Below are 27689 nucleotides of genomic sequence, written 5' to 3' on the forward strand. Positions count from 1 at the left end.
TTTTCCCTCTCTCTCTGTCTGTCTGTCTGTCTCTCTGTCTGTCTGTCTCTCTCTCTCCTGAAGTTAATAACATTAAAATAAACACCGCTTATTATGTTACCGAGAAACGTCAAAGTGTAAACTCTGAACAACAAGCGCTGAATAAAACTTTATTACATCGTTTAAAACGTACATCACATCATAACAGTGACTTGTCTCCGCTCCATAGTGTTTACATAGTTTCCAATGGCCTGTAGTGGCGTCCAAATCTAAACATGTTTAGACGTTACGTGAACATACGTAGCTGAAAGTAGCTGCAGTCAGTTCTCGCTGCACGAGAAAGAAAAACGGCATCCTTTCTGCCTCCTGTACTTTCTATAATTGACAGCTAGAAAAACTCGTCGACCCGTAATACAATACGGGGCGAGTACGGTAAACCTGACGCTGTACAAATACAAGTTGGCAGACGTGGGAAACACTGTAAAAGTCAACAATACTAAAACTTGCTTTCTCATCCACGGAGGAAGGAAGCCATTTAGTTCTCATTTCATTAGCATAAAAGTTGTCCACGCTAACAGACGATTTGTGGTGGTGGTGTTTTTTTTATATATAAATGAGGTTATTAGCGAAGACGTCTTTTCTTAATTGATACATTTGTGTACACTGTAAACTACAATCAATAAAACCAACTGGGGTTTCAATGGGAGGAAGACTTTCTGTAGCTTTCTACATTTAAGGGTTGTTTGGATGGTGAACAATTCTAGATAAAAACACTTTTAAATACAGGAAGCCCGCTGTTTAGGGTTTTCCACAGACGACAAAAAAAAGAAACGTGAAAAAGCTATTCAGAGAATTCATTGAACTTGAAAGTACATATAAAATAAAATCACGCGTAAATAATAAACATTTCTTTCCATTTGTGACTTTGCATAGATTATATTCGAATATTTAAAATCTGTATCCTGTGTTTATATGTTTGTGTAAAGCTGCTTTGAGTCAATGTGCATTGTTAAAAGTGCTATACAAATAAAACTGAATTGAATTGAATGGATTTTAATTTCGGTGATTAAATCTAGTCAAATTCAGATAAAGACAGAGAGAGAAAGACTTTGAAGCCCCTTAGTGGCTGACTTTGGGGTGTTTGAGGTTAGTGTCTTTTCCAGTACATATCATTTTATTTAAAAACAAAAATCTGACATTAAGCTACTTCAAAAACGATAACATATGTGTGGTGGTGTGGGAAAACCCGTCCAATGTCACTGTGTCTGAAATCTAGCACAAAAAAAAATGGGGTTTTGCCCAAAAATTGGGTTTTTCTGCCTGCACAACTCTAAGAAATTCTATATTTAAATAAGAAATATACTATATTTGACCAAAATGACATAGAAATGTTTTTTATTTACGTTTTAAAGAACGTAAATGGAACCAGTTAAACAAATACAGTCCCTTAAAGGTCGTAACTTTAGTACTCAATAATTTCTATCTAGCTTGTTGCTAACAAAAGATGAACATCGAGTCGTACATGTTTTTTTCTCCCCTCCAACTTCGTAGCACAAACGTCAAAAATGACGTTATTCCGAACTCCGAATTCCCACTTTCGAGGTAGGTAGAATGCAGAATAAGTGTGATTGCGTCACACAGTGAACGCCACGCTTTGATCAAGTTGCAATCAGGCACCGTGACGCTCCTTCCGCCGCAGTCTGAATGAAAATTGTCTCCCGATGTCCTTTAAAAGCATAGAACTTTTCTACTACTTGAGATACGTATGAAAGACAAAAAGCCTTTACTGACAATTTCAGCATGTGAAGAGTTTTCCCAGGCCACCACACACAGTCTCCAAAAAGTATAGTGTATAGTGTGCATAGACTTTATTTAGTGAAATAATCCTGACTTGTCTTTGGTTGTCGGGGGTTAATAACCTGACAGCACCTGGATTTTTTTAACAGCGTAATTGATTAGCGCCTGTAGTGTCGAACTTGACTACTTTAGCTGCAGTTTATTAAAAACCTTCCTGACTGCGAGAGTGTTCTAGCTTTGGTAAAGTGCACCGTCTCATTTGGCTTTGATTTACTTTTAGAGCTTTTTTAAATAAAACAACACTTCAGTGATAAAATCTAGTGTATGCTTGAGATTTTATCTATGAAAGGTTGTGTCAAAATGATCTGGAAATAAAAATATATATATATATACTCCCATTAGCAGCAAATTGATGATGTAGTGTGTAGTGTGGCTTTTACGTCTAATGTAATATGCTATTTAAAAAGTGTCATGATTAAAAATTTAAAGAACGAAAGCCCTTATTAATGGCCAGAAAGCCACATCGATAATAACAAACACGACCTTAATGCAGAAGTGTGAAAACCTCAGAGTGCTCGGGAACGCCTCGTCTCGTTCTGGTAGTGCTATTTTAAAACCGTATGGAACCCGAAAACGCTCGCATGCCTCAGGATAAAATGATTAAACGTGTAACAAAATGAACAAAAAAATCTGAAGCTGAAAAAAAAAAAAAAAATCCACCGTGCGTCTACGGGCAGTCACTTCCATCGTAGATGACGGGCTTCTCAGTGGTCAAGTGGTAGTTGACTTTCTTCGAGATGAACCTAGAGATACAATCACAAACGAGACATAACCGTGATTACCTTGATTGACATCATCATGATGTAACCCATTACAACAGCATGCGCTGATACAAAAATATAACCCACGACGACTGTTACCATCCTGTAGCTGATTATTTTCCTATAGTAGCATTTACTCTTCTACAACAGGATTTATCAGCTATAAACAGTTGTTCTGTCGCTATCCTCATAAGTTCATAAGACGTAGCTGGCTTGTCTTGTTGGCGAAAAAAATGTACGAGAATGTGTAAGAAGTCTGTTCGCATGGCAGAAAACTTACCAACCATTCTAAAGCGCTTATGCTCCTTACTTAAACGTTAAACAAACATCTCTAAAATAACATTAAACGCAATCAAAAAAATTTAATTATGCATTTTTCTTCATTAAACAACATTTATTACGTAGTGTCCCTGTGAACGAGTTGTTACTATAGAAACAATAATGTGTTAGAACCCGTTAATATAAAACCTCTCGTTTATATCTTGGAGCCGGAACTGAAAACGAACCTACGCCTTCTGTAATTGAGAATTCTACCCCGATGTGGTATTGGTATAGATATCACCTGGAGCCGTGTCTGCATTTTTGTCCCTCTCTCTCTCTCTCTCAGATAGAGCCTTGTGTTTTAAAACTGACTGTACCTGGAGTAGGAGTTGTCAAAGATGAGTGTGTAGATTCCAGGGTTTCTGGCTTTCAGCTGGCCCCGAATGGTCTCCTTGTGCGCGTTACACCGAGTCAGAGGGATCAGAACCTACACAAAAATGAACACTCGTAATATATAGGGTCATGTGACGTTAAAAACAAACAAACAAACAAAAAAGCTCCAATGGAAACGAATAAGACTTCTGCTAAATACAAGGACCAAAAAAAAAAAAAGTCAATTTGTAGTTCAATTTGTGCATCAGTCATTGATAGCATAAATTATACTTGTTATACTGTACGTGTGTGTGTGTGTGTGTGTGTCACCTTGGCCTGCTCCTCGGATGTGTCCGTGGATTCCCTGTAGACGACACTAAAGCAGATGCTCTTTGGCTCGGATGAGAAAACCCAGCCGACAGCGTGGCCGTGCTCGTGTACGGTGACGGAGATGATGCTGTAACAGCTGGACTTGACGAAGAGCTCGCGAGAGGCGTCGCCGAACCGCTGGATCTCATCGATGTGCAGCTGGACCGAGGAGCTACACACATCATACGAGCAGCTAAATAACACGCACACTGCCGTCTTCAACTTTCAGAACCGTTTACAACTATTCTGAGGGGTATGTTTTTAAACTGAAACGAAAATCTCATAAAGGACTTGACATGAAATGATGGAATAGCTGCTTGGCTAAGAGTAATATGATGTTTGGAGAGAAATATATATATATGTTTTAGATAGGAATAACAAGCATGTCGTGTTTCGATCCGATTTCCGGGATGACTGATGTGGTCGGTGCTATGTGGGAACAGTTGCAGTCATAAATTTACACACCCCTTGCAGAATCTGCAAAGGTTAATAATTTTAAAAAATCATAAATAACAGGGATCATTCTTTTTTTTTTTTCATTTAGTTCTGCCCTGAATTAGCTATTTCACACAACAGATATTTACATATAGTCCACAAGACACAATAATAACTGAATTTACACAAATGAATCAGTTCAAAAGTTAACACACCCTTGATTATTAATACCGTGTGTCGTTACCTGGATGATCAGCGACTGTTTTTATGTTTAGTGATAGTTGTTCATGAGTCCCTTGTTTGTCCTGAGCAGTTAAACTGCCCACTGTTCTTCAGAAAAATCCTCCAGGTCCTGCACATTCTTTTCTTTTCCAGCATCTTCTGCATATTTAATCCCTTTCCAACAGCGACTACATGACGCTTAGATCCGTCTTTTCACACTGAGGACAACTGAGGGACTCGTACATTCACGACTATCACAAAAGGTGCAAACATTCACTGATGCTCAAGAAGGCAACATGGGACATTAAGAACCAGGGGGGTGTAAACTTTTGAACAGGATGATCGGTGAAACTGTTATTATTTTGTCTTCTGGGAAAATATATATATGTCACGTACAGTACAAATGTCCTGAAATATCGTGATATGATTTTTTTTGGTCATATCGTCCACTCCTACTGCACTCACGCAAGTTCTCCTGATTTGAGTAGATGGATTTCGGCATCTTGTACAGTCGGGGGCATTTCCTCCTGTTCCTCAGCAACCAGCGCATCACCAGAAACACCACTATAGGGGACACACACACAAACACAAACACACACACACACACACACACACACACACACACACCAGATAAAATTATACTTAATGAAGTTACTCTTACCTTCCCAAAGGCACCACATCCTGGTGTTTCATTCACATATATTATTACAGCAGCATTTTATTTTTATATAATGACAGAATGTCATATTTTTTATCCATTTACAGTGATGTTAAAGTTCAGTGAACAACTAAGTTCTGGTTATTACCTACTATACAAATGATAACGTATATAATGAGTGCATTACTGTCAGAGCTGCCGTCACAGAAAACCAACATCAACACCTCCTGACCAATCAGAATCCACCCCCCAAACAGAGCTTCCTTCATATGTCTAAAATTAGGTGTAATTTCTCAGTGGAACGTCAGCACCACAAACCTGAGGCAAAGCGCCTGGATAAATGTTCATAAACTTCTGTGTGCATGTGCGTGTGAGTGATGTGTGTAATTAGGTTTTTTCTGTGTATTTAATGTCCAGTGTTCCTTGGCTACCGCGGTACCCAAATTTCCCATGGCAACCAAAGAACTATTTTGTGTGGCGTGCAGGTTTGCATGTCTACTTTAAGTGGTGTGTGTGTGTGTGTGTGTGTGTGTGTGTGTTTATTCTGCCTGCTGTGCTGTGTTTTTCAGTGTAATTTTGGTAGTGCAGGATTTTGCTTGGTTTGTGTTTTTATGTGCCAGTATGAGGTGTTTGTGTGTTAGCTATTAGTGGTAGTGTGTTGTGTCTGTGTGTGGTTGTGATGTGAATTGTGTGTGTGTATTTGTATTATGGCTGGTGTTTGTGTGACTGCTTAGGGTTTTTGTATTGTGTTTGTGTATTTTGTACAGTGTGTGTGTGTGTGGTGTTTTGCGTTGTTGTCTGTTATGCAGGTAGGTGTGAGCTCTGTTGTGTGTTAGGTTGCGTTAAGGTGTGTATTTTTGGTCGAGTGTTGTGTGTGTGTTTGTCTATTTTAGGTCGTGTGAAGTTTATTTTGGGTGGTATTTAGGGTTTTTGTGACTTGTGTGTGTGTGTGTGTGTATGTGTGTGTGTGTGTGTGTTATTAGACTCACGGGTCCTGAGTGGTCCGGCTTTCGGCTTCTCCGTCCTGTGACTCTCCGGTGGTTTGCGAGAGCGTGTCGCTGTCGTACAGTCCGTTTACCTCCTCGTCAGTGATGATGTCATACACTCCATCGTCCTGCTTCGCGTTCGGATCGGTCACTGCAACACACACACACACACGAAGAATGAGATGTACAAATAACCTGCAATTCCCTCAATCGCTTAATACGCTTTATAATTCATATGTGCTTTATAGGCGAATGAAAACTAAATGTTATGGAAAAACTCAGGTTTAACCCTTTAAACTATATCGAATAAAAGATACAGAATATATCAAATATATAACAGTACGTCTAAACTGCTGTCATGGAATCAGGCAGCTACTAAACAGTAACCAGAGACAAAAGGTTAAAAAAAACAAGAATAATTTCTTCAAATCTTCAGCAATGACTGTAGATGAAAACTGATCCGCAGTGATAATGCCAAGCTGTACAAACTTTTAAAGACATTATATTATGCGTCCACACCATCGACGCGTTCTTATGAACCCGAGAAGATGAGCGTCATTTTTTTTCTATAGGACACGGTTATGGTCGCATGGTGACGACTTTGCTATTAGTTCTCAGCGACTCGAAGAACCGAGGAGCTGATTCGGTTCAAAAAATACTTCGACGAAAGTAAAAAAAAAAAAAAAATGTACGCAAGTTTCAATTAGCCTAAACGTCAGTCGGCCAAAGTGTTTGAATAAATTAGAATTTTCGACGCTGAGGATGAAAGTCCAGCGGAGTAATCTGCACTATATAAACTGGTCTAAATAAATAAATAACTGGATCCAACAGAATAGCTATCCAAGCTCAACGCAAAACAACAGAAAGGCCTCATTGAGGAGTACTTCAAGATCAAAAGATGCCACTATCACACAGAGGGAATGATTCTGAGCGAGAGATATCTCATCTCCAACACTCAAGTTTCAAAGGCAATTATTAAAAAGCCCTTCAATTACGGCGGAACCACGGACTGGATCCCATACGCAATCCCCACTGCTCAAATACAAATAAATCAATATTAAGTGGTTGCTGCAGTAAACATATACATACATACATTATATATATATATATATATATATATATATATATATATATATATATATATATATATATATACACACACACACACACACACACACACACATATATATATATATATATATATATACACATACACATACACACACACGCACACACACACATTTTATATATATATATATATATATATATATATATATATATATATATATATATATATATATATATATATATATATATGTATGGCCAGTTGCTACATTTATGCGTCATTGTCTTTGGTAGTTGATAATAGTGGAGATAACCAAAGTTTGTGGAAGTAGAAAATGTTCTTTCAGTTCAATAAGCCAATTTAAGAGCAACAGTTAAGCTTGAAAATCCATAGCGGGGGTCAGAGAACAGGTAGTAAACATAAAAACATCAACAAAACTAAAAAGACAACCAGAAGAACAGGTGAAAATCTGAACCAAGCAAATCAGAACTCGGCTCAGACTTAAAACAGACAAACACATGGTAAGACTTTGGAAATAATCTTAGGCACGACGGGGTATCAACCAGCAAACTAGGTTAACACAAAACAGCTGAACACAATCAGGAAACAAGCGAGTGACGGAACAGGGGGCGGAGACAGAAACAAAAACAAATGCAAGCACAAAACCGTGACACAAAAGCAGGAATCGTTAAGACTGAGAGTAAATTTAGCTAACGTTTACGTTCTTGCATAGTCATAGTTTTTTTTTTTTTACGGCTGACAAAGGAAAAATAGATAGCTTTGTTGTTGATTTTTTTTTCTTGCAGGGTTTCAGTCTTTCCCTATCCTATGGTTTAACATTTCTATCCTGATGGGCGTCATGTCTGACAGGATGACTCCGCCCCCAGCCACAGGGCTCGCGGAATGCTTTGATGAGAATGAAGCTATGAGCTTTGCATTCATCAGATCTCACCCCAACTGATCAGCTATGGGAGATTTTGGAGCGATGTGAGATACACCATCATTACAAAAAATATCTTGTGGAAGAAGTGTTCGTCGCTCCAGTACACTTCCAGAGTTTTTTTTCCAGGCTTCTGGTGGACAAACTGTAACGTTTAATGCTGCTTGTTGCTTTTTCACCCATTTCATATACTAGAGGAGAATACAAAAAAAAAAAAGCTCAGTGCTCCGAAAAACTATGATTAGACTCTTTTGTGTTGGTGCCTCCCAAGGTTTCCTACACCTTTAGCACAATGCACAACTTGACTTGCTTTTGTCCCCCTATACAGAAATACTCTACTCAGAGCGCAGTTTTTGTGCTGATATGAAAAGAAAAAAAAAGTGGCTCATGTGGCACACATTGAAACCGTATCAACGCTCTCAGCCTAGCTTGCTCTCTAGATTAGACTTAAGATCAGTACTGCTGATGAAATAAAGATTGGTGTAACTCTGGTGATGAGGAGCTCATTTGCCTTCGCTGTAGCTTTGGAGGCAGAAAACCAGCAGAATTTGAGCTGCTCGCTTGACTTCACTGTATGGCAGCCATATTTAAAGTGGGACGTCACATCCAGAAGTAGTGAATGTCTCAAAAACAAACATGTTGCTGGTTTCATTCGGTTTAACATCTCGTTAACCTCCTCATAGACACCAGCAATTTGTCCTCCGTGAATGTTTGTTCTCGTTCACCCCTACACTTGCAACCCAACTGGTTGGGCCACAGTGGCTTAATGGCTCCAGGGTTGGGGGTTCGATTCCCACTTCTGCCCTGTGTATGCGGAGTGTGCATGTTCTCCCGTGCTTTGGGGGTTTCCTCCGGGTACTCCGGATTCCTCCCCCTAGTCCAAAGACATGCGCTGTAGGCTGACTGGCATTTCCAAATTCTCCGTAGTGTGTGAGTGTGTGTGCGTTTGTGCCCTGGGATTGGTTGGCACCCCGTCCAGGGTGTCCCCCGAGTCCCGTGTGAGGGCTCCAGTCTCCCCGCGACCCTGTGTAGGATAAGCGATACGAAAAATGTATGGATGTCCTATTCTAAATCCAAAAAATGATTGAAATAAAAATATTCCGATATTCTTATGAGGTCAACCTCTAGCTATGCTAACTATATTTAAGATTAAATTGTAATTACAGGCACGAAAGCTTGAAATGCTGTAGTAGTGTACAGATCTGAGCCACTCTCAGAAACACTCCTGATGAAGCCTGACAGGATGAAACACTCCTGCTGTGTGAAGAAGCTTTTGTCCTGCTGATTTCAATTTCAGCGTGCACACGCTGCTTTTATAGACGCTACAAGTGTCAGTGCACGCACACACACGCACAAGCTAAGAGCTTTAAAGCACTAAAGTGAATTGAAGATTTTTTTAAAAAATGCATCTGTATGTGTGTGTGTGTGTGTGTGTATACCTGTAACTCTGGGTGTAGGTATGTACGGGGGTGGAGGTGGGGGTGGAGATGCGTTGGCCGTGTGTGCGTGTACTGCAGATGTGTCGGCGGGGCTGCTGATTTCGGAGCGGGTGAATCTCTCCACCACGGCGCTGTGCTGCGTGTAACATTCCCTGCAGCAGCGCTCCTTCTTCCCCCCGGACCGAGTACTCACAAAGTTATTACTGCAGTAGTAGCAGAAGATCCGCCCACATAACCTAACACACACACACACACACACACACACACATTGTAAGCAGTAATTATTAAATGATAATTAATAAAGTGTAATTATTATTTATCTGCAAATATGAGGATTTCTGGATGTTCACTGTATGGCATCATTTCTTTCATTTGTCTAAAGCTCTGAGCATTATTCTAGACTTTTCTAATATTTGCTTACACTTCCCTGCAAATGATGTCAAACCTGTAAATTTGCAGAGAGAGAAAGAGAGAGAGAGGAAGAAGCATCAATGGATGGATGGATGGAAGGCAGGAAGAAAGGAGGATTCAAAGACTGGAAGGCAGGGTGAAAGGCAGTAAGGAAGGATGGGATAGACAAAATGCAGGATGAAAGGATGGTATGACAAAAAGAAAGAAAGAAAGAAAAGGAATAAGAAAGATAGAAAAGCACCGATGGATGGATGGATGGATGGAAGGCAGGAAGAAAGAAAGAAAGGAAGGAAGGTTCAAAGACTGGGAGGAAGGGTGGAATGCAGGAAGGAAGTAAGGTATGGACAAAATGCAGAACAGAAAAATAGATGGAAGGAAGGAAGGAAGGAAGGAAGAAAGAAAAAAAAAGAAATTAATGCGTAGATGGGTTGATGGATGGATGGATGGAACGATGGATGGAAAGATGGATGAGTGAACAGATGAGGGGATGGATGGACAAATGGATGGATGAATATATGAATAGGTGGATGATGGATAAATTAATAAATAGATGGCTGGATGAATAAATAAATTGATAGGTGGATGGATAGATGACTGCATGTATAAATAAATGGCTGGATGGATAGATGAGTGGATGAATAAATAAATGAATAGATGGATGGATGGATAGATGGATGCTACATACAGCCAAAATGATAAAAGTGTTAATGGATGTTCCAGTAAAACTATATGAGTGTGCTTGTTAGTGTGTTTGAGTGCATGTTTGTTTGTGTGTGCATGTGTATATATGAGTGTGTATATGAGTGCGTGTGTGTGTGTGTGTGTGTGTGTATATATATATATATAAAAAACAAGTATATATATATGAGTGTGTGTGTGTGTGTGTGTGTGTGTGTGTGTGTTGTGAGTGCTCCACCTGCAGTGATGCTTACGGAGCCACCATGTGAACTGGCTGTTGCAGTTCAGACAGTGTGTAGCCTCTCGGTCCACTAACCACCACTGTTCCTCCGCCCTCTGCTTCTGCTCAAACTCCAACGCATCAGACTTCTGCCACAGAACGTCCTTCTCTCTGCATCAGACACAGAGCCGGGGAATGAGATATTATATTTATATATATATATATATATATATATATATATATATATATATATATATATATATATATATAAAGCATATAAAAACAGAAAAAAATAAGGAATAGAAAGAGAGAAAGTAAGAAAGAAAGACAGAAGGAAAAACTAAGAAAGATTCAGGTAAACATAAAGAGTATATAAAACGTGAATACAAGAAAGGGGAAAAGAAAGAATAAAGAAAGAATGAGAGAAAAGTAAAAGTATATAAAAATAGGAAAAAAGTAATAATAGAAAGAAAGAAAGGTGAATGAGTATAAGAAACAATACAAATACAAAGAAAAAGACAGAAAGAAAGAGAAGCAGGTAAACATATATATAAAAAGCATATAAAATATGAATAGAAGAAAAGAAAAAAGAAAGAAAGAAAGGAAGAAAAAGAAGGAAAGAAAGAGGTAAAAGAATATAAGAAACAATATGAATAAAAAAGGAAAAATGAAAAAAAAGAAAGAAGGAAAGAAAAAGAAAGAATCAGGTAAACATAAAAAGTATATAGAAACATGAATAAAAGAAAGGAAAAAAGAAAGAAAGAAAACAGGAAGGTTTGTGGATGTTCCACACGTTAAATGGAACTAAAATACATGAATAATCACAAATGAAGCCTTGCTCTGTAACAAAGTAAAAATCTTTGGCAAATTGCCGTGGATTAAAACACATCAGGACGCTGTTTTTGGAAACCAATCTAATCTATAACGTTGCCGTGGTAACTCTCTCTCTATATATAAGTGTGTGAGGGAATAAAATGGCTGTAACTCAAGCTGGGTCCACTGCAGGAAATTTTCCTGACGACATCAAAATGGCTTGATACTAAACACACACACACACACACACACACACACACACACACACACAGAGCGCACTGATTACAGAGCTCCATGGGATCGTCATATTGTCTGGTGCCATTTTAAGGCAAGAAACTTTGCTGATTGAAGAAATCTTCGCTGTTTTGTCCTCCCCATGGTGTCATTCTGATTATTCGGCTTTGTCTCAAATACGGTTTAATAACGCTTTCATAGTAAAAAAAAAAAAAAACAACAACCAAAAAACAAGTAGCATACGCTCAAGTGCTGAGTCGAGGAGCGAGCACAGTGTGAAGCCTCTTATCACTACAGAATTAAAAGGCCTGTCTCTTTTCTTCCTGCTCAGAACACCAGAGTTCACGCACAGTGTGTCTGTTAGACATGTCTCAATGACACACACACACACAACCATGAATTGTGTCTGTTAGAGATATCACAATGACTTACAGACACACACACACACACACACACTACAGTGGACTGTGGTGCAGTCGGTGTTCCAGTTCATCCCAAATGTATTCAGGGTGGGGTTGAGGTCAGGGCTCTGTGCAGGACACTCGAGTTCTTCCACTCCAAACTTGGCAAACCATGTCTTCATGGAGCTCGCTTTGTGCACAGGGAGATGGTCATGCTGGAAAGGTTTGGGCCTCTTCGTTCCAGTGAAGGGAAAGTGTAACGCTACAGTGTACAAAGACATTCTATACAATTCTGTGCTTCCAACTTTGTGGCAAAAGTTTGTGGAAGAACCACAAATGGGTGTGATGGCCAGGTGTCCACATACTTTTGGCCATAGAGTATAAAAACATAAAAAAAGAAAGGTCAAGGAAGGAAAGAAATACAGAAAGAAAGAATCAGGTAGACATATAAAAAGTATATAGTAACATGAATAAAAGAAAGAAAGAAAGAATGAACGAGAGAAAGGCAAAAATATATAAAACAGGAAAAATTAAGGAATAGGAAGAAAGAAAGTAAGAAAGAAAGAATCAGGTAAACATAAGTATATAAAAACTTATAAAAGAAAAGAAAGAAAGAAAAGTATACAAAGAAAAGTATACAAAAAAGTATATAAAAACAGGGAAAGCGTAAGGAATAGGAAGTGTAAAAACAGGAAGAAACAAAAGAAAGGTAAAAGAAAGACAGAAAAAGATTTTAAAAAAAGAGAGAAAGCATAAAATAAAGAGAAGAAAGAAAGAAAAGCAAGAAAAAAGAAAGGCCACGTTGAACTTGCTTGATGAGCTCGATGAGCCGCTCCTCCAGCCTGGTCTTGGTGTGGTTGAGGTCTTCGATCTCGGCAGCCATTTTGATTTGCTCGGCTTGAGCGTCAGACTGAACCTTCTCCATCTTCTCCTTCAGCTCGTCTCGCTCCGTCTGCGCTAGCGCCAGAGCCACCTGCCCGCTGAGCCGAGAAAGAGGGAAAAAAAGAGAGGATAGAAGGAAGAGAAGAACCGAAATATTACAAATGAAAAATAATGAAGTCAGAAAACAGACATTGTGTCAGTAGGGAACATTTTGTGGGAGGCAGACAGACCCTGCTGGGAACCCTATCCTCTTCTCCATCCCTTTCTCTGTGTCTCTGCTTTGCATAACATCCAAACTTTTTAATCACTTTGATGACACGAATTCAGGAAGTTCACGAATATACATTCTTTCCTCGATTATCAGCATCCTGCTGCGTCAGTATCCTGCTTTAATTGCATTCGACTCTGACAGTTAGCTTTAAGAGCTCAATGCTATGCTAGCTCTCCTGTACCGTGCTTCGCAGACAACTAACCCTCCTACTGCGGTCACATCGCAGTTAAACATGCCTAAAGAAAACAAACGACGGCAGAACACCGCATCTTATAAAACACAATGTGCTAAATGCTAAACTTTCCTCAGGTTGTATTAACACACTTAACTAGCTAACCGGCTAGCCATGCATTATTATATTACGCTAGCTACCATTTTATAGCCTTGTCAATGTAAGACTGGAGAATTTACTAGCTAACACATGCTGACTGTGAAAAGATATACACTTGTAAAGGTTTTGCTGTTATAATATCATGTCAGCGTGCTATTGTGGTGATGAAGCACAACGTTTGATGAGCTGCTGCGAGGGATTCCCACACCAGATTTTGCTTAGCAACCATAAGAGGCTACACCCGGCCTGGTGCTGCTTCATCGTTATACCAGAGGAGATGCGAAGTGGGATTTTGGGAAGGAGGGGACGGGGGAGAAAATGCATTTGTACTCAGAAGTATGTGTGTGTGTGTGTGTGTGTGTGTGTGTGTGTGTTACCATGTCACTCTCTCCTTCAGTTGATGTATTTCATCCTCTCCACAGCGAATCAGACTCTCGGCCTTGGTGATGTGCGAATCTTTCTCGCCCAACTGTCGAGAGCACTCTGAATTCACTGTCTGCAGAAACACAGAACAGGCTAAAGATAAGAAGTCTATTTGGTTGTTGTTACCCCACTTTAAAAACTTTTACAGATGTCTTTACTGGATTAAAACAATTTTAAACCTTGACTGAGTAAATGATGTTTTATTCTACAAACTGATGTGTTTGCATGAAAAAAAAATTCTTAATCTATTTTTTCACACCACATTGTCCTTAATGGATAAACGTCCTTCACCATATTAATTAATGTAATTGTTTATTATTTATTGTTTTTTGTTGGGGGGGGGGGCGACGACAGTGGCTTAGTGGTTAGCACATATGCCTCATGCCTCCAGGGTTGGGGGTTCAATTCCCGACACCACCCTGTGTGTGCGGAGGTTGTATGTTCTCAATGTGCTTCTGGGTACTCCAGTTTCCTCCCCCAGACCTTAGACATGTGTTGTAGGCTGATTGGCATTTCCAAATTGTCCATAGTGTGTGAATGTGTGTGTGATTGTGCCCTGTGATGGGTTGGCACCCTGTACAGGGTGTACCCCACCTCGTGGCCAGAGTCCCCTGGGATAGGCGCCAGGCTCTCCGTGACCCTGTATAGGATAAGCGGCACAGAACCTGGATGGATGGATGGATGGATGGATGGATATTTGGGGGTAGTATGCTCAAGCATCCTCTTCCTCATTAACTGTTGATCAAAGGAATTTTACATGTGTGCAACCACATATTTATACCCCAGGGAAAAAGTAAAAGTACAACCTCTACAGTGAACGCTCCACATAAACAGAATAAAAACATGTTGATGTTTAACGCTTCATGGAAGGAGTCTCCAGTGTCAGAGCTTTGTAACAGACAGAGGTAAAGCTCTAAGTGTTCCGATACTTACGTAACATGAAGCTGTATTGACTTTAAGCACAACTATAAACTGATTTTAAAAAAAAGTCTTTATTTATAATATGAATTTTAATTGTTGTCGTATTGCTGTGGTTAAAAAAATGAATAAAAAGAAAAGAATTAAACACGTGGACGTGTCGTTATAGGAAAAAATATTCCATTTCTATTCATATGTGGACGCATCGCATCAGCCTGTCATTGATTATTGTCCTATAACAGCGTGACAGTGTTTTATTCCTTATAAACAACTCCTGGGTCATAATGAGAAAATAGTGCGCTCGAACACTCTATCATTGCAGAATGGGCACTATTTTTCATCATCACACCCTGTGACTGGGCCTTTCACACACAGACTCACATGCTAATGTCCTTCTTATTAGCTTATTAGCCAGACAAATGTATTATTAATCACCTAGACGGAACGGATATTTGTTTCAAGAGTCACATCAGTAGTCATACCGCCATTTCAAGACCACAAGATCATAGGATCGTGAAAGACAGTTTCGACTTTTAATTAACTTCAAGCAGGCTCTCTAAGGAAAAATATATTATTATTTCTGAGAAAAGCAGCACCACGCACAGATGTTAAACCGAGAAAAAAAACAAAAACGAGCATCTTTTTAAACATTCTCAACAAATTTAAGCAGATTTTTTATTTTTTTTTTCATCAGAGTTTAAATATACAGACCTCAAGCTCTGAGACTTTGACCTCCAGGCTAGACGTCTTCTCGCTTTCAGATCTCAGCTGTGCTTTTAAACTCTCAAGTGCTTCATTTAAGCCCTGAGGAGAAAAAAAACAAAACACTAAAACATTCAAAGTTTTTGCAGAAAGCACAAAAATGTAGCACCTTGAGCAGGAAAATTTGAATATTCCCTGATCTATATACTGAATAAATATGCTGCGACTTGCCAGTTTATTAGACACTAGCTCTATTTCATTACTGTATATACTTATAGTGGTGGCTCAGAGGTTAAGGTTTAGTGGTTACGGTTCAGGCCTACTGATCAGAATGTCACGAGTTCAAACCTCCAGCTCCTCCTAGCCGCTGCTGCTCGACCCTCAACCTTCTCTGCTCCATGACTGACCCTGTGCTCTGACTTCATCTCCTTAACAAGCCGGCACATGCAAAGAAACTAATTTCACTCCATACTACACGCATGTATACTCCTAATACTGTTCCTAATAAAGTGGCCATCGAGTTGTGGATGTGGGAATTTTTTAAAATACCAATCTATCAACTAATAAAGATATACTCTTTTTATATATATTATATATTCTTTTTCTTATACTTCAATTCACTGTGGGTGAGATGGTAAAATAAAACAATATCCCATTATTGGAAGACATTTTTCTGATACACCATATGAGCTACTGGAAATAACTTGGAGACATGCTGTTATAGAAAAATAATCAACCTCATGGTGGTAGCAGAAACTCCATAACAAGCCTAGGTTCTTCGTTTTATGCATCCAGACACAGCCAACGTAGTTCCCTAGTACGTCTTTGAGAATCTCTGCTTACCTTCACGTGGTTTTGGTGCGCCATATTCTCCGTACTCATCTGAAACCTCATGGCTGCCGTCTCCTCATGTGCCACTTCTCTCTCACGCTCAGATTTATCCAGCATCTCCTTCAACTCCAGGACTGTTTCTGGAAGCTTCTCCACTTGCAGGAGCTCCTCTCGCAAACTGGCGTTCTCCTGCCGTAGTGCCGCCACGCTGGCGTTCAGCCGATCCTTTTCACGCTCTCCCAGCTCCTCCATCTCATGGATCCGGGTGCTCTCGGCTACCCGTCGTTCTTCAGCTTCCTCCCGTTCCGCAGTCAGCTTGCAGATGGTCATTCCCAGCTCAGCCATCTCCGTGTTGGCTCTGTGGAGTCCCTCTCTAGTCTCTGTGTTCTCCATGACCAGTCGTTCATTTTGGGTCTTTAGTACAGCCAGGTCCTCTTGAGCTGCAGCGAAGTCAGCTGATGTTTTAGCAAGCGCAGATCTTTCCACGTCTAGTTCGGATGATATCTCCTCCACGTGCTGCTTGAACTGTAAAAGTTCACTGACGTGATTTCGGTTCTGCTCCTCAGCTTGCATTTTAAGTTGTTCTGTCAAAGTCTGCAGCTCTACCCTAGACGCCTCTGTGATTACCAGCTTAGTCTGGACCTTTACTTTGTCCTCCTCGGAAAAAAGCAGTTTGGCCTTCAAGTCCACCACTTCGTCCTGAAGTCTGGACACTTCTTTCACATTCAGGCCCAGCTGCTCCTCCAGCAGTGCTACTTTCGAGGCCATATCCTGGGCTTCCGTGGCATGGCAGGCAATCATCTCCAGCTGAGCTTTTTCCACCGCTTTCTTCTGGACCTCCAACCTTTCCATCATCTCCCTCTGCTTCTCCAAGGCTCGCTCTGCCTCTTCTTTCTCAGCCTCCAGCTCTCCCTCCTGGGCTTCTAGTTCATCAAGTCTTTCTTGAAGCTCCTCACAAAGCTTCTCTCGATCCTCCAGCTGTGAGTGCTGTTCCTTTAGCTGCACGGTGAGGTTTGTCTCGTTATGTCTTGCCACCTCTAGGCTACTCTCGAGATCCCTGATCTGGTCAGTAAATTTACGTAGTTCTTCCTGTGCAGCTGCGAGAGCATCTTTACTCTTTAAGCACTCCTCCCTGAGATCAGTGTTCTCCTGCTCCAACTTGTGGACTACGCTTTCCGACTCCTTGATCTGCATGATTGCTTTTTGGAGCTTCTTATCGAGGCTGCGGTTCTCATCACGCATCCGCTGTTCCCGCTCATCCACTGTCACTTTAGCGTCATCGAGTTGACCTCTGAGCTGCTTTTCAGATGCCCTCAGCTCAGCCAGATCATTTTCTAACACAGCCTTGCTTTCCATCAGCTCTTTATTGGTCTCCTTGTTCTTCTCGACTGTCTTGAGGAGCTTGTTGTTCAGCTCTGTGAGATTGTTGCACTGTTCCTTGTATTCGTCAATCATCTTTCTCTGATCTTCGATGTGTGTCTCCAGTTTTACTATACTCCCACTCAGACCCTGTTTCTCTCCTGCTATCTTCTCAGCTACAGCCTCCAGGTGCTTGATCTTCTTCACACTGGAGATAAATTCAGTTTCTTTACCTCCGAGTTGTGCCTTTAGGTTTTGCACCTGTCCTTCTAGGCTTTTTTGTAGGGAGCTCAACTTTTTCTGCAGCACATCTTTCTCCTGCAAGGCCCTTTTCTTCTCTTCGGCAGCCTGATGCTCCATCGCCTCCAGACAGCGCTGAAGGTCTTGCAGGTCTTTCTGAAGACTGCTTACTTCCTTCTCTCTCACTGACAGCTCCTCCTGGAGTTTGTCCATGGCATTACGTTGTTCTTCTGCCTGCTTTATGAGCTTCGTACTCTTCTCTGTTAAAGCGGCCATTTTAGTTTCTCCGTCTCTCAGGGCTTGCTGTTTCATTCTGAGCTCCTCAGCCAGACGTTCCGCGTGCATCCTTTCCTCTTCACCGTGTGTTAGTGCTTCCATCCTGCCTTTCTCTGCTTCCTTCAGTCCATCCAGGAGTTCATGGATCTTTTGGGCCGAGTCAAATTGGCTGGCTGTCCTCTGCCCTTTCTCCTCAAGCACCTCGTCTAGTTTAGCCATTAGCTCCACGTTCTTTTTTTCCGCAGCAGCTAACTTGCCCTGAATTTCCTGATCTGCTGCCTCTTTAACAGCCTCACGTCTCCTCAGGACCTCCAGATCTTGGGCTAGAGTCCGTTCCCTCTCTGCCAACACCTCCAGCTTGAGCTGAAGTTCCTGGTGGTTAGACTGAGCTGCTAATGAAATGTCCAGCTGCCTCTGCAGTTCAGCCACCACTTCACGGAGCTCTATGGCCTCGCTGCCAAGCTGTTGAACATGCTCCACTAGCTCACGCTGTTTCAGCTCTGACTGATCCAGCTCCAGACGAAGCTCGTCCATGGCGGTGATGGCAGAATCAGACAACGGCTCTGCAGACTCATTCAGCAAGCTATTTCCAAACTCTGGACTGCAGAGAAACTCCGGGGCCTGACAGAGCGATGATACAGAACAAAAGGTTAGTACTGGAGTGAGATACAGAAGATACTCAAGCATCTCAATTCTCCATCGAAAATAAATGAGATTTTCAATCTGAACTTTGACTAAAGTTGTAAGCACTGGCCTAAGAGAATAACGAGAAGAATTCTGGTAACTCCTGCCATCTACTGGAAACATGCAGTACTGACTTATATGGAAAGTATAACCATTTTTTTTTTTTTTTTTTTTTACATTTGTTAAACCTTCTCTTTAGTCTTGTTAAAATTCCAGTGTAAATCCTGTGTTCTAAAGCACATCACCTGTGAGTATGAGCTGGCCAGGCTGTTAATGCTGGAGCTCCGGCTGGGTGCTTTCCACATGTGGCTTGGAGAGTTGGTCAAACCCAGAGTCCTCCTGTGGCACAAAACGAGAGCAGGAAACGTGAGCATACATTGAAGAGGCACACAAAAAACACGAAGAAAAGAAAAGATACCGGATTATTCACGCTCACAGGCTGTACACAAATGCGGTGTTGTTCTCCAACGGCTGTTTAAAAGCGTGCCTCTCTAAAGTAACAGCAGTAACAGACGTGTACACACCTGACGCTACACTTACGTAACGTACACGCTCCCTTGCACGCTTGCTCACTCATTCTCACGTCTCTCCGAACCAGCTATACTAACACGTGATTGCGTATCGGGCCTTATGCTCTGCTTACCGTGCAAAAGTGGGCCAGGCCGAATCCAGGTCGTGGCCCCGGGATGCCACATCGAACTGGACTTCGTTGAGCTCGTAGAGAGTGTTAACAACGTCCACACTGAGATGAGGCTTCAGAAAGGGACTTCGGGAATAATACCAGTCACTGCGGATTAAACACAGTTATCGGTTACGTGTGTAAGACTCGATCGGTTACACTTCCACCTGTAACCTGAAGCATTTTTCAAATCACAATTTCACCCCAAATGTCAATTTTATGACCTTAGAAGCTTTTTAAATTGTATTTTTTTCACTTTACATTTGCAAATTTTCTTCTAGATAATTAAAGAAGTGTAATAACCATAAGCATAGTCCATAAGCGTTACTTTTTGGGACACATCTATTGTGAATATTCCTGTACATGCTTCGATTTTGCATTGTCTCTAATTTAATACAACAATTTTTTATTACAAATTATACTACTAGACAATAACTTTAGTGAAAAGTAGACTCTCTGAAATAGTTATATGAATTTCAGAGCTTCTTAGTATTCGCTACGTCCCCCTTTTTTTTGCTTTAATGACAGCGTGCACTCGAGCATTGACACAAGTTTGATTCAATAGTCACGGTTACTGAACATTTACTTTCTTTCTTTTAAAAGATTTTCAATGTGGTCTCAGACTTTTGGACCCCAAGGTATATTATATAATTTTTTCGTGCTGTATTTCTGTTACCACACTGCAGTACCGCACTGCAATTATCCCGAGTAGTTACACAGCCTTAAATCTTATGTTCGGACACGTACGTTTTTAAAGAGAATCGCCCTTTCTTCGGTATAGGCAAAGTGTATGCCTGTTATTGGATAAGTGAAATTAAAAAATGTTAAAAAATATGGCCATTTTTAGCCATAATCCTGATAATTATCAAGATTTAAATCATAATACAAAAACTGTATTATCTAGATGCATCCATGGATGATATGAACTATGGTACGTCACGTACACGACGTTACGCACCTCCAAAATCAATCCATACTCGTGTACTTGGCTGTTTACCTGCATGCGAGTATTATTCTACCGACATGTGAAAAGGACAGCTTCCGCTCCCGCTGATGAAACAGGGAAACGAATTTAAAGAAGTACAACTCGACATGGGAAGAGAAATTAACAAGGTAAAACAATGAAAGTGATCGCTTGCGTAAAGCCGAAGATTTACAGGAACATGGAACAGTGGTATGACCAAAAACAACAAAAAAAAACAAAAACACAATTATGTGAAGAGAGGGTATCGCAGTTAACAAACGCAGGTGCTGCAGTGTTAATGAATGAACCCTTAGAAATATGGGTGTGGGTACCTGGTGACCTTTTGGTTCATGAGGCACTGCTGAAGGGTGTCAGCTAACCGCTGGTGCACCAGAGAGTATCGGATAAATGCTCGGCCTTTTCCCAGCGACGTCTTTAGCTGAGAGAGAGAGAGAGTGAGAGAAAGAAAGAGAGATGCAGAGAGGGTTGTTTCTATCACACATACAAGCTGTATCACAAAGCATATCATTCACATTGAAATGAAATGATCCATCTCTGGTCTTCATGTTGATTTATCCGAACAAATACAGTCTTCACAGGTGAAACCCAGAGCTCAAACCAAGAGCAGATCATTCAGAGCTATTAATTCTTTAAACAATAAATTTAACAGGGCTCACCTGGGCAGCAAGAAACACCTGTCTGTCACGTTATCTTAGATCGCTGGAAAAAACGGGTAGGATCAAACAAAAGGTGGCGTGTTTTAAATTGTTCAACATGTCTGAAATTCTGATCGGTTGTCTCGTATTCATCCTTCGATCTCAAACCCAAAACTTTTTAACCGTATAGCAAAAACAAAAAGAATCCGCCCTGCCGTTCCAATACTTTCGGCGTATAATGTCTAATGCAACGTGTATTACAACTTTCCTCAGTGAGGAAGTAAAAGGAAGAAGCATATATTGTACGGCAACGTTGGGAAATTTACAGATCTGTTAAGAAATACCAGGATTTCTATGAAGAAGAATAAAGTCCTAGCACTAAAGGATAATTACAACTTATAAATAATCATGGCGATTCTTTTCTAAAACAGCAGCTTTTTGAGAGTAGTTCAGGCCACACATCACGGGCTAATGTTCATGCTCTTCTTCGAATATGTTTTCGTTTCTGTAGTAAGAACTTACACAGGGACTTGAACGGTAGATGTTCGACGTGAAGAGAATTTAAAAACGTGCGTGCCTGTTGATATGTGATACATTTTCTCTGAGGAGATTTAACATACATTTAACATTGTAAGGAGTTCACGCTTCATAACAGTCAGAAGTAAAGCTGTAACTGGTAAGCTTTCAGGACAGATGAGTTTACACTTGTTTCATGGATGTTCCACAAGATTAAATGGAACTAAACATGGAGAGAAAAATTAGAAAGTGTCATCCTTTAAATAAAATTTTTTTATTGTTGAGTAATTGCTGAGGTATAAGAGGAATAAAAAACCCCAGGACATGCTCATTTAAAAAAATCGGCAACTTCTGAGAGTTAACAGTAACTCCACTTAATCGCCCAGCCCATCACTGATTATTTTCCTATTACAGCACACCAATGTCATGTTTTATTATTCCTTACATGTCCATCAGTTCTCAACAGTGGCTAGCTTTGCCCTTTTCCCAGGATTTACAGTTAGAAAAGTTTGCGCTGAGACAAACAGGTTGTTTGTATTGCAGGTGTCCTGTTCTGTAATAAAGCTTGTACATGAGAGAACCTGGCATTTAAAGAAACGTTCCTTTGTATCAGCGTACAAATAAGGAAGAACCGATATCTCACGTTGACCTTTGCGTTTGAACAAGGCTACACAACACGGAACTATAACAAACAAAGAAAGGTGTTGACTGAGCTAACCGGCAGATCTTCTTTGTATAACATTTGGTATTGCAAATCTAACGCACTGTAATGTTAGCAAGTTAGTATTTCTTGTATATGTCACCCCAACCCATATAGTTGCCTAGGCTGTTGGTGAATAAACAGATGAAAGAGTGAATGAGTGAAGGAGGGAATACCTCAGGGATGGATTTGACAAAGCGAATGCCATCATTGGCGCCTTTTATTTTAGCCAGACAGTCGCTAAAGTAGTCCCAGTAATCTTTCCTCGTGCCCAGAAACGTGGTCTTCTCCTTCTGGTTAAACTGTGTGGAACAACAATGCACTGCTTTAATACCCAAAATAATGTTAATATAGAAGTTTATACTTTTTTCCTCTTCATATTTTCTCCACAGTTTGGACCCCAGCCAGCTGTACGTTATCATACAACAGCTACGAACCACAGGGAGTAAAAGCTGATACGTACTTCTTCTGAGACACATAACGCCAGCCAATGACATCTCGGACATAGAACTGCTGATGTCTAGAGCAGTGTGTGGTGGTGTTGTGTGTGTTCTGTAGCAGAGAACCCAAACCTGTAGCAGGTACTCCAGCTTGTAGGAGAACTTTTGCAGGTTAGTGCTGTCGTCAGTGACTGGCTCTCCGTTCTCCTTGTACTCTTTGGTGAGCTCCGACACAGCGTCTGTTGAGCAAAATGTAGGGCAGATTCGCTAACAGAAAAATACACAATCACTTTCAGGAAATGCTTTATCCTGGTAAGGGTCACAGCGGATCTAGAGCCTGGAACGCTGAGTGTGAAGCTGAAATACAGCGTGGGTGTGACGATATTCAAACCACGATACACGTCTAGGAGGCAATTTAGTATAGACAATCCACAAATATTATTGGGAGGTGTGAAGAAACCGGAATACGCAGAAGAAACCCATGTGGACATGGGAACAGACACTAACCCAAGCTCAGGATTGAACCGAATCAACAGAACAGAGTTCAATAGGCTACTAAAGTGTAACACAAACAAAAACAAATAACATGTCGGTTACAACGACTGTCAAAGTTGGTGCTGTAGAAAATGAACTCAACACCTTCTGACCAATCAGAATCGAGAATTCAACAGCACTGTGATATAAACTGTTATATAACAATAAGTACTGCAGCCAGTCCCTGTGATCAGCGAATTTAAAAGATACAGATGTAATAACGCAACTGTATAGTGATAACAGAGTGATAAAGAGATAATGCCTAAAGAAAGGAATTGCACTTCTTTATGCCAAGTCTCTACACCTCATTCTGACTCCACCCTCCTTGCTCTCTCGCTTCCTCATTCTGTGAATCAGGTCCATGCACGTACCTTTTATCCATCTAGAATGCAAGTGAGGGATGAACTCTGACCTCTCTCTCTCTCAGGCTGCATGTCTTTTCCTACTTTCTGGGTTCATTGGATCTTATGTCTCATAACAAGAGATCACTGGTGTAAATGGGTGAGGTTCATGTGCTGACTCTCTACCTTACTGTTACACTATGCCTCAACACACACACACACACACACACACACACACACACACACACACACACACACACATTACCTTGCAGATCTCTGATAACCCTCTGCAGCTGGCCCTCTCCAGCTGTCGCCATGGTCCTGCTCACCCCTTGCCAACCGGGTCAAGAGGTCATGTGTGGTCTGCTAGTGAGGGCAGTGGAATAAAAACATTTTTAAAAAAAAGTTATTTCTGTTCAAAGTTATACAAAAGCACAGATTCAAATTCTTCATGAATTCACAGATGAATTAATAAAAAGGCGTCTACCTCAAATCAGACAGTTACTAAGGGTAACTTAGTGCCTCTTTCACCAGGAACGAGACCATCATGTGATAGGAACGAGATAAGGACTTGATAAAATGTGATCATAATAAGTAGGTCGATAATCAAGAGCTACAAGGAGGAGAGGGAATTGATTCCTTTTGATTATTTTCAGCTCGGGATTATAAACTGCGCCGATATATCTAGGAATCACTACACCTCACGACTTAATTATGTTGTTATTATTGTTATTATACGGAATTAGAAGGGATGTCACAAAAGGGGCTCTGTTAGATATGGCACAAGGGTCGTAAATAAATCGTTGCAAATTGTTTTTAAATGTCTAAATGTTTTTAAATGTCAGCTTTTACACAACAGAGAACTGTTAAGTTATGTTGCTGCTCTTCAAAATATGACTTTTGCAGAGAAAAAAATTACTTAGGTGTTATTTTTGTTTACTTTTTGGTTGATGAATGATGTAAAAAAAAAAATGATTTTTTTTAAAAAAAAAAGCAGCTAATATTTCTGCTTGATAGCCTGCGATGAAATAATTTTCTCTCAACATTTACTTTTATTCAAATCAACACCACTGACATACTGAAACATTAAAATACTGAAACATTGAAACACTGAAATACTGAAATATAAAAATACTGAAAAACTGAAATACTGAAACACTGAAATACTGAAACACTGAAACATAAAAATACTGAAACATTGAAACATAAAAATACTGAAATACTGAAACATAAAAATACTGAAACATAAAAATACTGAAACATAAAAATACTGAAACAGAAAAACTGAAAAAGAAACACTGAAATACTGAATACTGAAAGCCCTAATGTTTGTTTACAGTTTAACAAATAATACTTCCTGAAGAAGTCCACCAACTGGATACAATCTACATCATAAACCACCTCGTGGGAAGAAAATCCGCTTGTTTAAAGGTTAAAGTTAAAAGTTCATAAACTTGAACATACTTTTGGAAAGCTCGAACCTGTCCGATGTTTACAAACAGGTGAACAAACTTGCTAGTCTTGTCAAGCCGTTTGATTGACAGGTCAAAGATACACACACACACACACACACACACACACACACACACACACACGTCTAAAAGCAAACATTACTTAGGGTTAGGAACATTTAGGAACGAAATATTGTCTAGTACACTATACAGTGTTTAAATGTTTAAAAATGTATTTTTTTCGTGAGTGAAATTCTTTGGAAATACTGCCATGTTTCTTAGCCCCAGTTTGACGCCCCGCCCACTGAAGCCTTTCAACCAATAGGAAAAGAAAGCATGCTTGGTTGAACTAAAGCGACGTCATATGACAGCTGCAACCAGCAAAGTGTTGTTGTTGTTGTTGTTGTTTTAGCACCATCACAAGAAACAAGAAGAGGTTTCACAAACCTGACGCAACTGCAACAAAATAATTCAATAAAAAATTACACAATGGATTTTTTTTTTAAATGAAAAAATAAAAATAAAAATCACTGAAATAAAACAAATGAAACAAAAATTCAGAAAGCTCTCTTGGAATCTTCACGATGTCACAGCTCGGTCTGATCATAACTCCAATTCCCAGGATGCAATACTCACTTCCCAGGCACGCATGCGCTCCCCATCCCCGGAGTTCTGATCAGACACACCTGGCACCAGACATGGTGAGCAAAAAGCCATGGAAGAGTACATTCAGGATGCGTTGCACCAAGGGTATATACGACCATCCACTTCTCCAGCATCCGTGGGATTTTTCTTCGTGGAGAAGAAGGGAGGAGGTTTACGACCGTGCATCGACTACCGAGGACTAAACCAATGTTGCGTCAAGTACCGCTACCCACTCCCTCTAGTACCAGCCGCTCTGGAACAATTACGCACAGCCACCATTTTCACGAAACTGGACTTGCACAGTGCATACAACCTGGTCCGGATCCGAGAGGGAGATGAATGGAAGACTGGGTTCAGCACAACTTCAGGCCACTACGAGTATCAGGTCATGCCATATGGGCTTTCTAACACCCCCTCGGTCTTCCAATGTTTAATTAACGATGTGTTACGTGACATGCTGAGACGCCATGTGATTTGCCTACATCGACGACATACTGATCTACTCTGACTCCCGGGAAGAACATGTTCACCACGTTCGCCGAGTGCTACAGCGACTGCTCCGTCACCAGCTATATGTGAAAGCAGAGAAGTGTGAATTCCATAAAACCACCATCACGTTTCTGGGCTACGTCATCAGCCCTGAGGGAATCTCCATGGACCAAGAAAAGGTCCAGGCGGTAGTAAGCTGGCCCACACCCACGACCATCAAGGAACTACAGAGGTTTCTGGGGTTTGCAAAGTTCTACAGGAGATTTATCAGGAATTTCAGTGCCGTCGCCAACCCCCTCACATCCCTGCTAAAGGGGAGACCCAAACGTCTGGCATGGAATTCAACTGCCCAATCCGCCTTCGACAAGCTCAAGAAGGCCTTCACCACTGCACCCCTCATCAAACATCCAGACCCATCCAGACCGTTTATAGTGGAGGTGGACGCATCAGAAACCGGGGTAGGAGCCATTCTGTCCCAACGATTTGGAGAAAAGCCAAAACTTCACCTGGTGGCTTTCTTCTCGTGAAAGCTTTCCCCAGCCGAGAGAAACTACGATGTGGGGAATCGGGAACTCTTGGCAGTTAAGTTAGCGCTGGAAGAGTGGAGACACTGGTTAGAGGGGGCTACACATCCATTTGTCATCTTCACGGACCATAAGAACCTGGAGTACCTTCGCACTGCAAAGCGACTCACACCCCGCCAGGCCCGATGGGCCCTATTCTTCACTAGATTTCAATTCACGTTATCCTACAGACCCGGGTCCAAGAACACAAAGGCGGATGCTCTGTCTCGTCTTGATCAGACAGAACGGGTCAACGAGCAGGAGGAGTACATCATTCGTCCTTCATGTGTTATCAGTGCGCTAGAGTGGGAGCTGGACGTGGAACTAGAGCAGCTTCCCCAGTCCCAAGTACCTGTAAAGTTTCCTCCTGACAAACTCTTCGTACCCGAAGAGTACCGCCAAGAACTCATCATCTGGGCACACACGGTACTCGGTACGGGACATCCTGGAACACAATGCACACACCATCTCCTGGAAGAGAAATACTGGTGGCCCAATATGATAGGAGACATACACAAGGTGGTGAAGTCCTGTTCATCGTGCGCACAGAGTAAAGTACCTCGGACCCTCCCCGCCGGGAGGCTCAAGCCCTTACCTATCCCCGAACGCCCATGGTCACACACATCTGTAGATTTCGTAACAGACCTGCCTAGATCCCAAGGAGATACCACAATTCTAGTCGCAGTGGACCG

At 41.0% G+C, this 27689-nt stretch overlaps 1 protein-coding gene across 3 annotated transcripts; it reads right to left on the minus strand.

Moving 5' to 3' along the window:
• Positions 1-135: 135 nt before the first annotated feature.
• Positions 136-27638, minus strand: fyco1a (FYVE and coiled-coil domain autophagy adaptor 1a). 3 transcript variants are annotated; one of them, XM_053643320.1, is made up of 18 exons: positions 25314-27638; positions 24115-24212; positions 23107-23213; positions 22711-22836; positions 20995-21101; positions 19663-19806; positions 19265-19358; positions 16473-18956; positions 15639-15731; positions 13964-14082; positions 12915-13082; positions 10673-10825; positions 9346-9581; positions 5904-6051; positions 4722-4820; positions 3561-3771; positions 3236-3345; positions 136-2579 (listed from the first exon to the last, which is right to left on the minus strand). In XM_053643320.1, the coding sequence occupies exons 2-18, from the start codon at positions 24164-24166 to the stop codon at positions 2504-2506; spliced, it is 4527 nt and encodes a 1508-aa protein (XP_053499295.1). In that variant the 5' UTR covers positions 24167-24212; positions 25314-27638; the 3' UTR covers positions 136-2503. The 3 variants fall into 3 exon arrangements, with proteins under 3 accessions (XP_053499295.1, XP_053499292.1, XP_053499294.1); XM_053643317.1 differs by having other exon boundaries at positions 24115-24215; XM_053643319.1 differs by having other exon boundaries at positions 24115-24215; positions 24337-27638.
• Positions 27639-27689: the final 51 nt, after the last annotated feature.

Source organism: Ictalurus furcatus, chromosome 15 (assembly GCF_023375685.1).
Source record: "Ictalurus furcatus strain D&B chromosome 15, Billie_1.0, whole genome shotgun sequence".
Classification (NCBI taxonomy): Eukaryota; Metazoa; Chordata; class Actinopteri; order Siluriformes; family Ictaluridae; genus Ictalurus; species Ictalurus furcatus.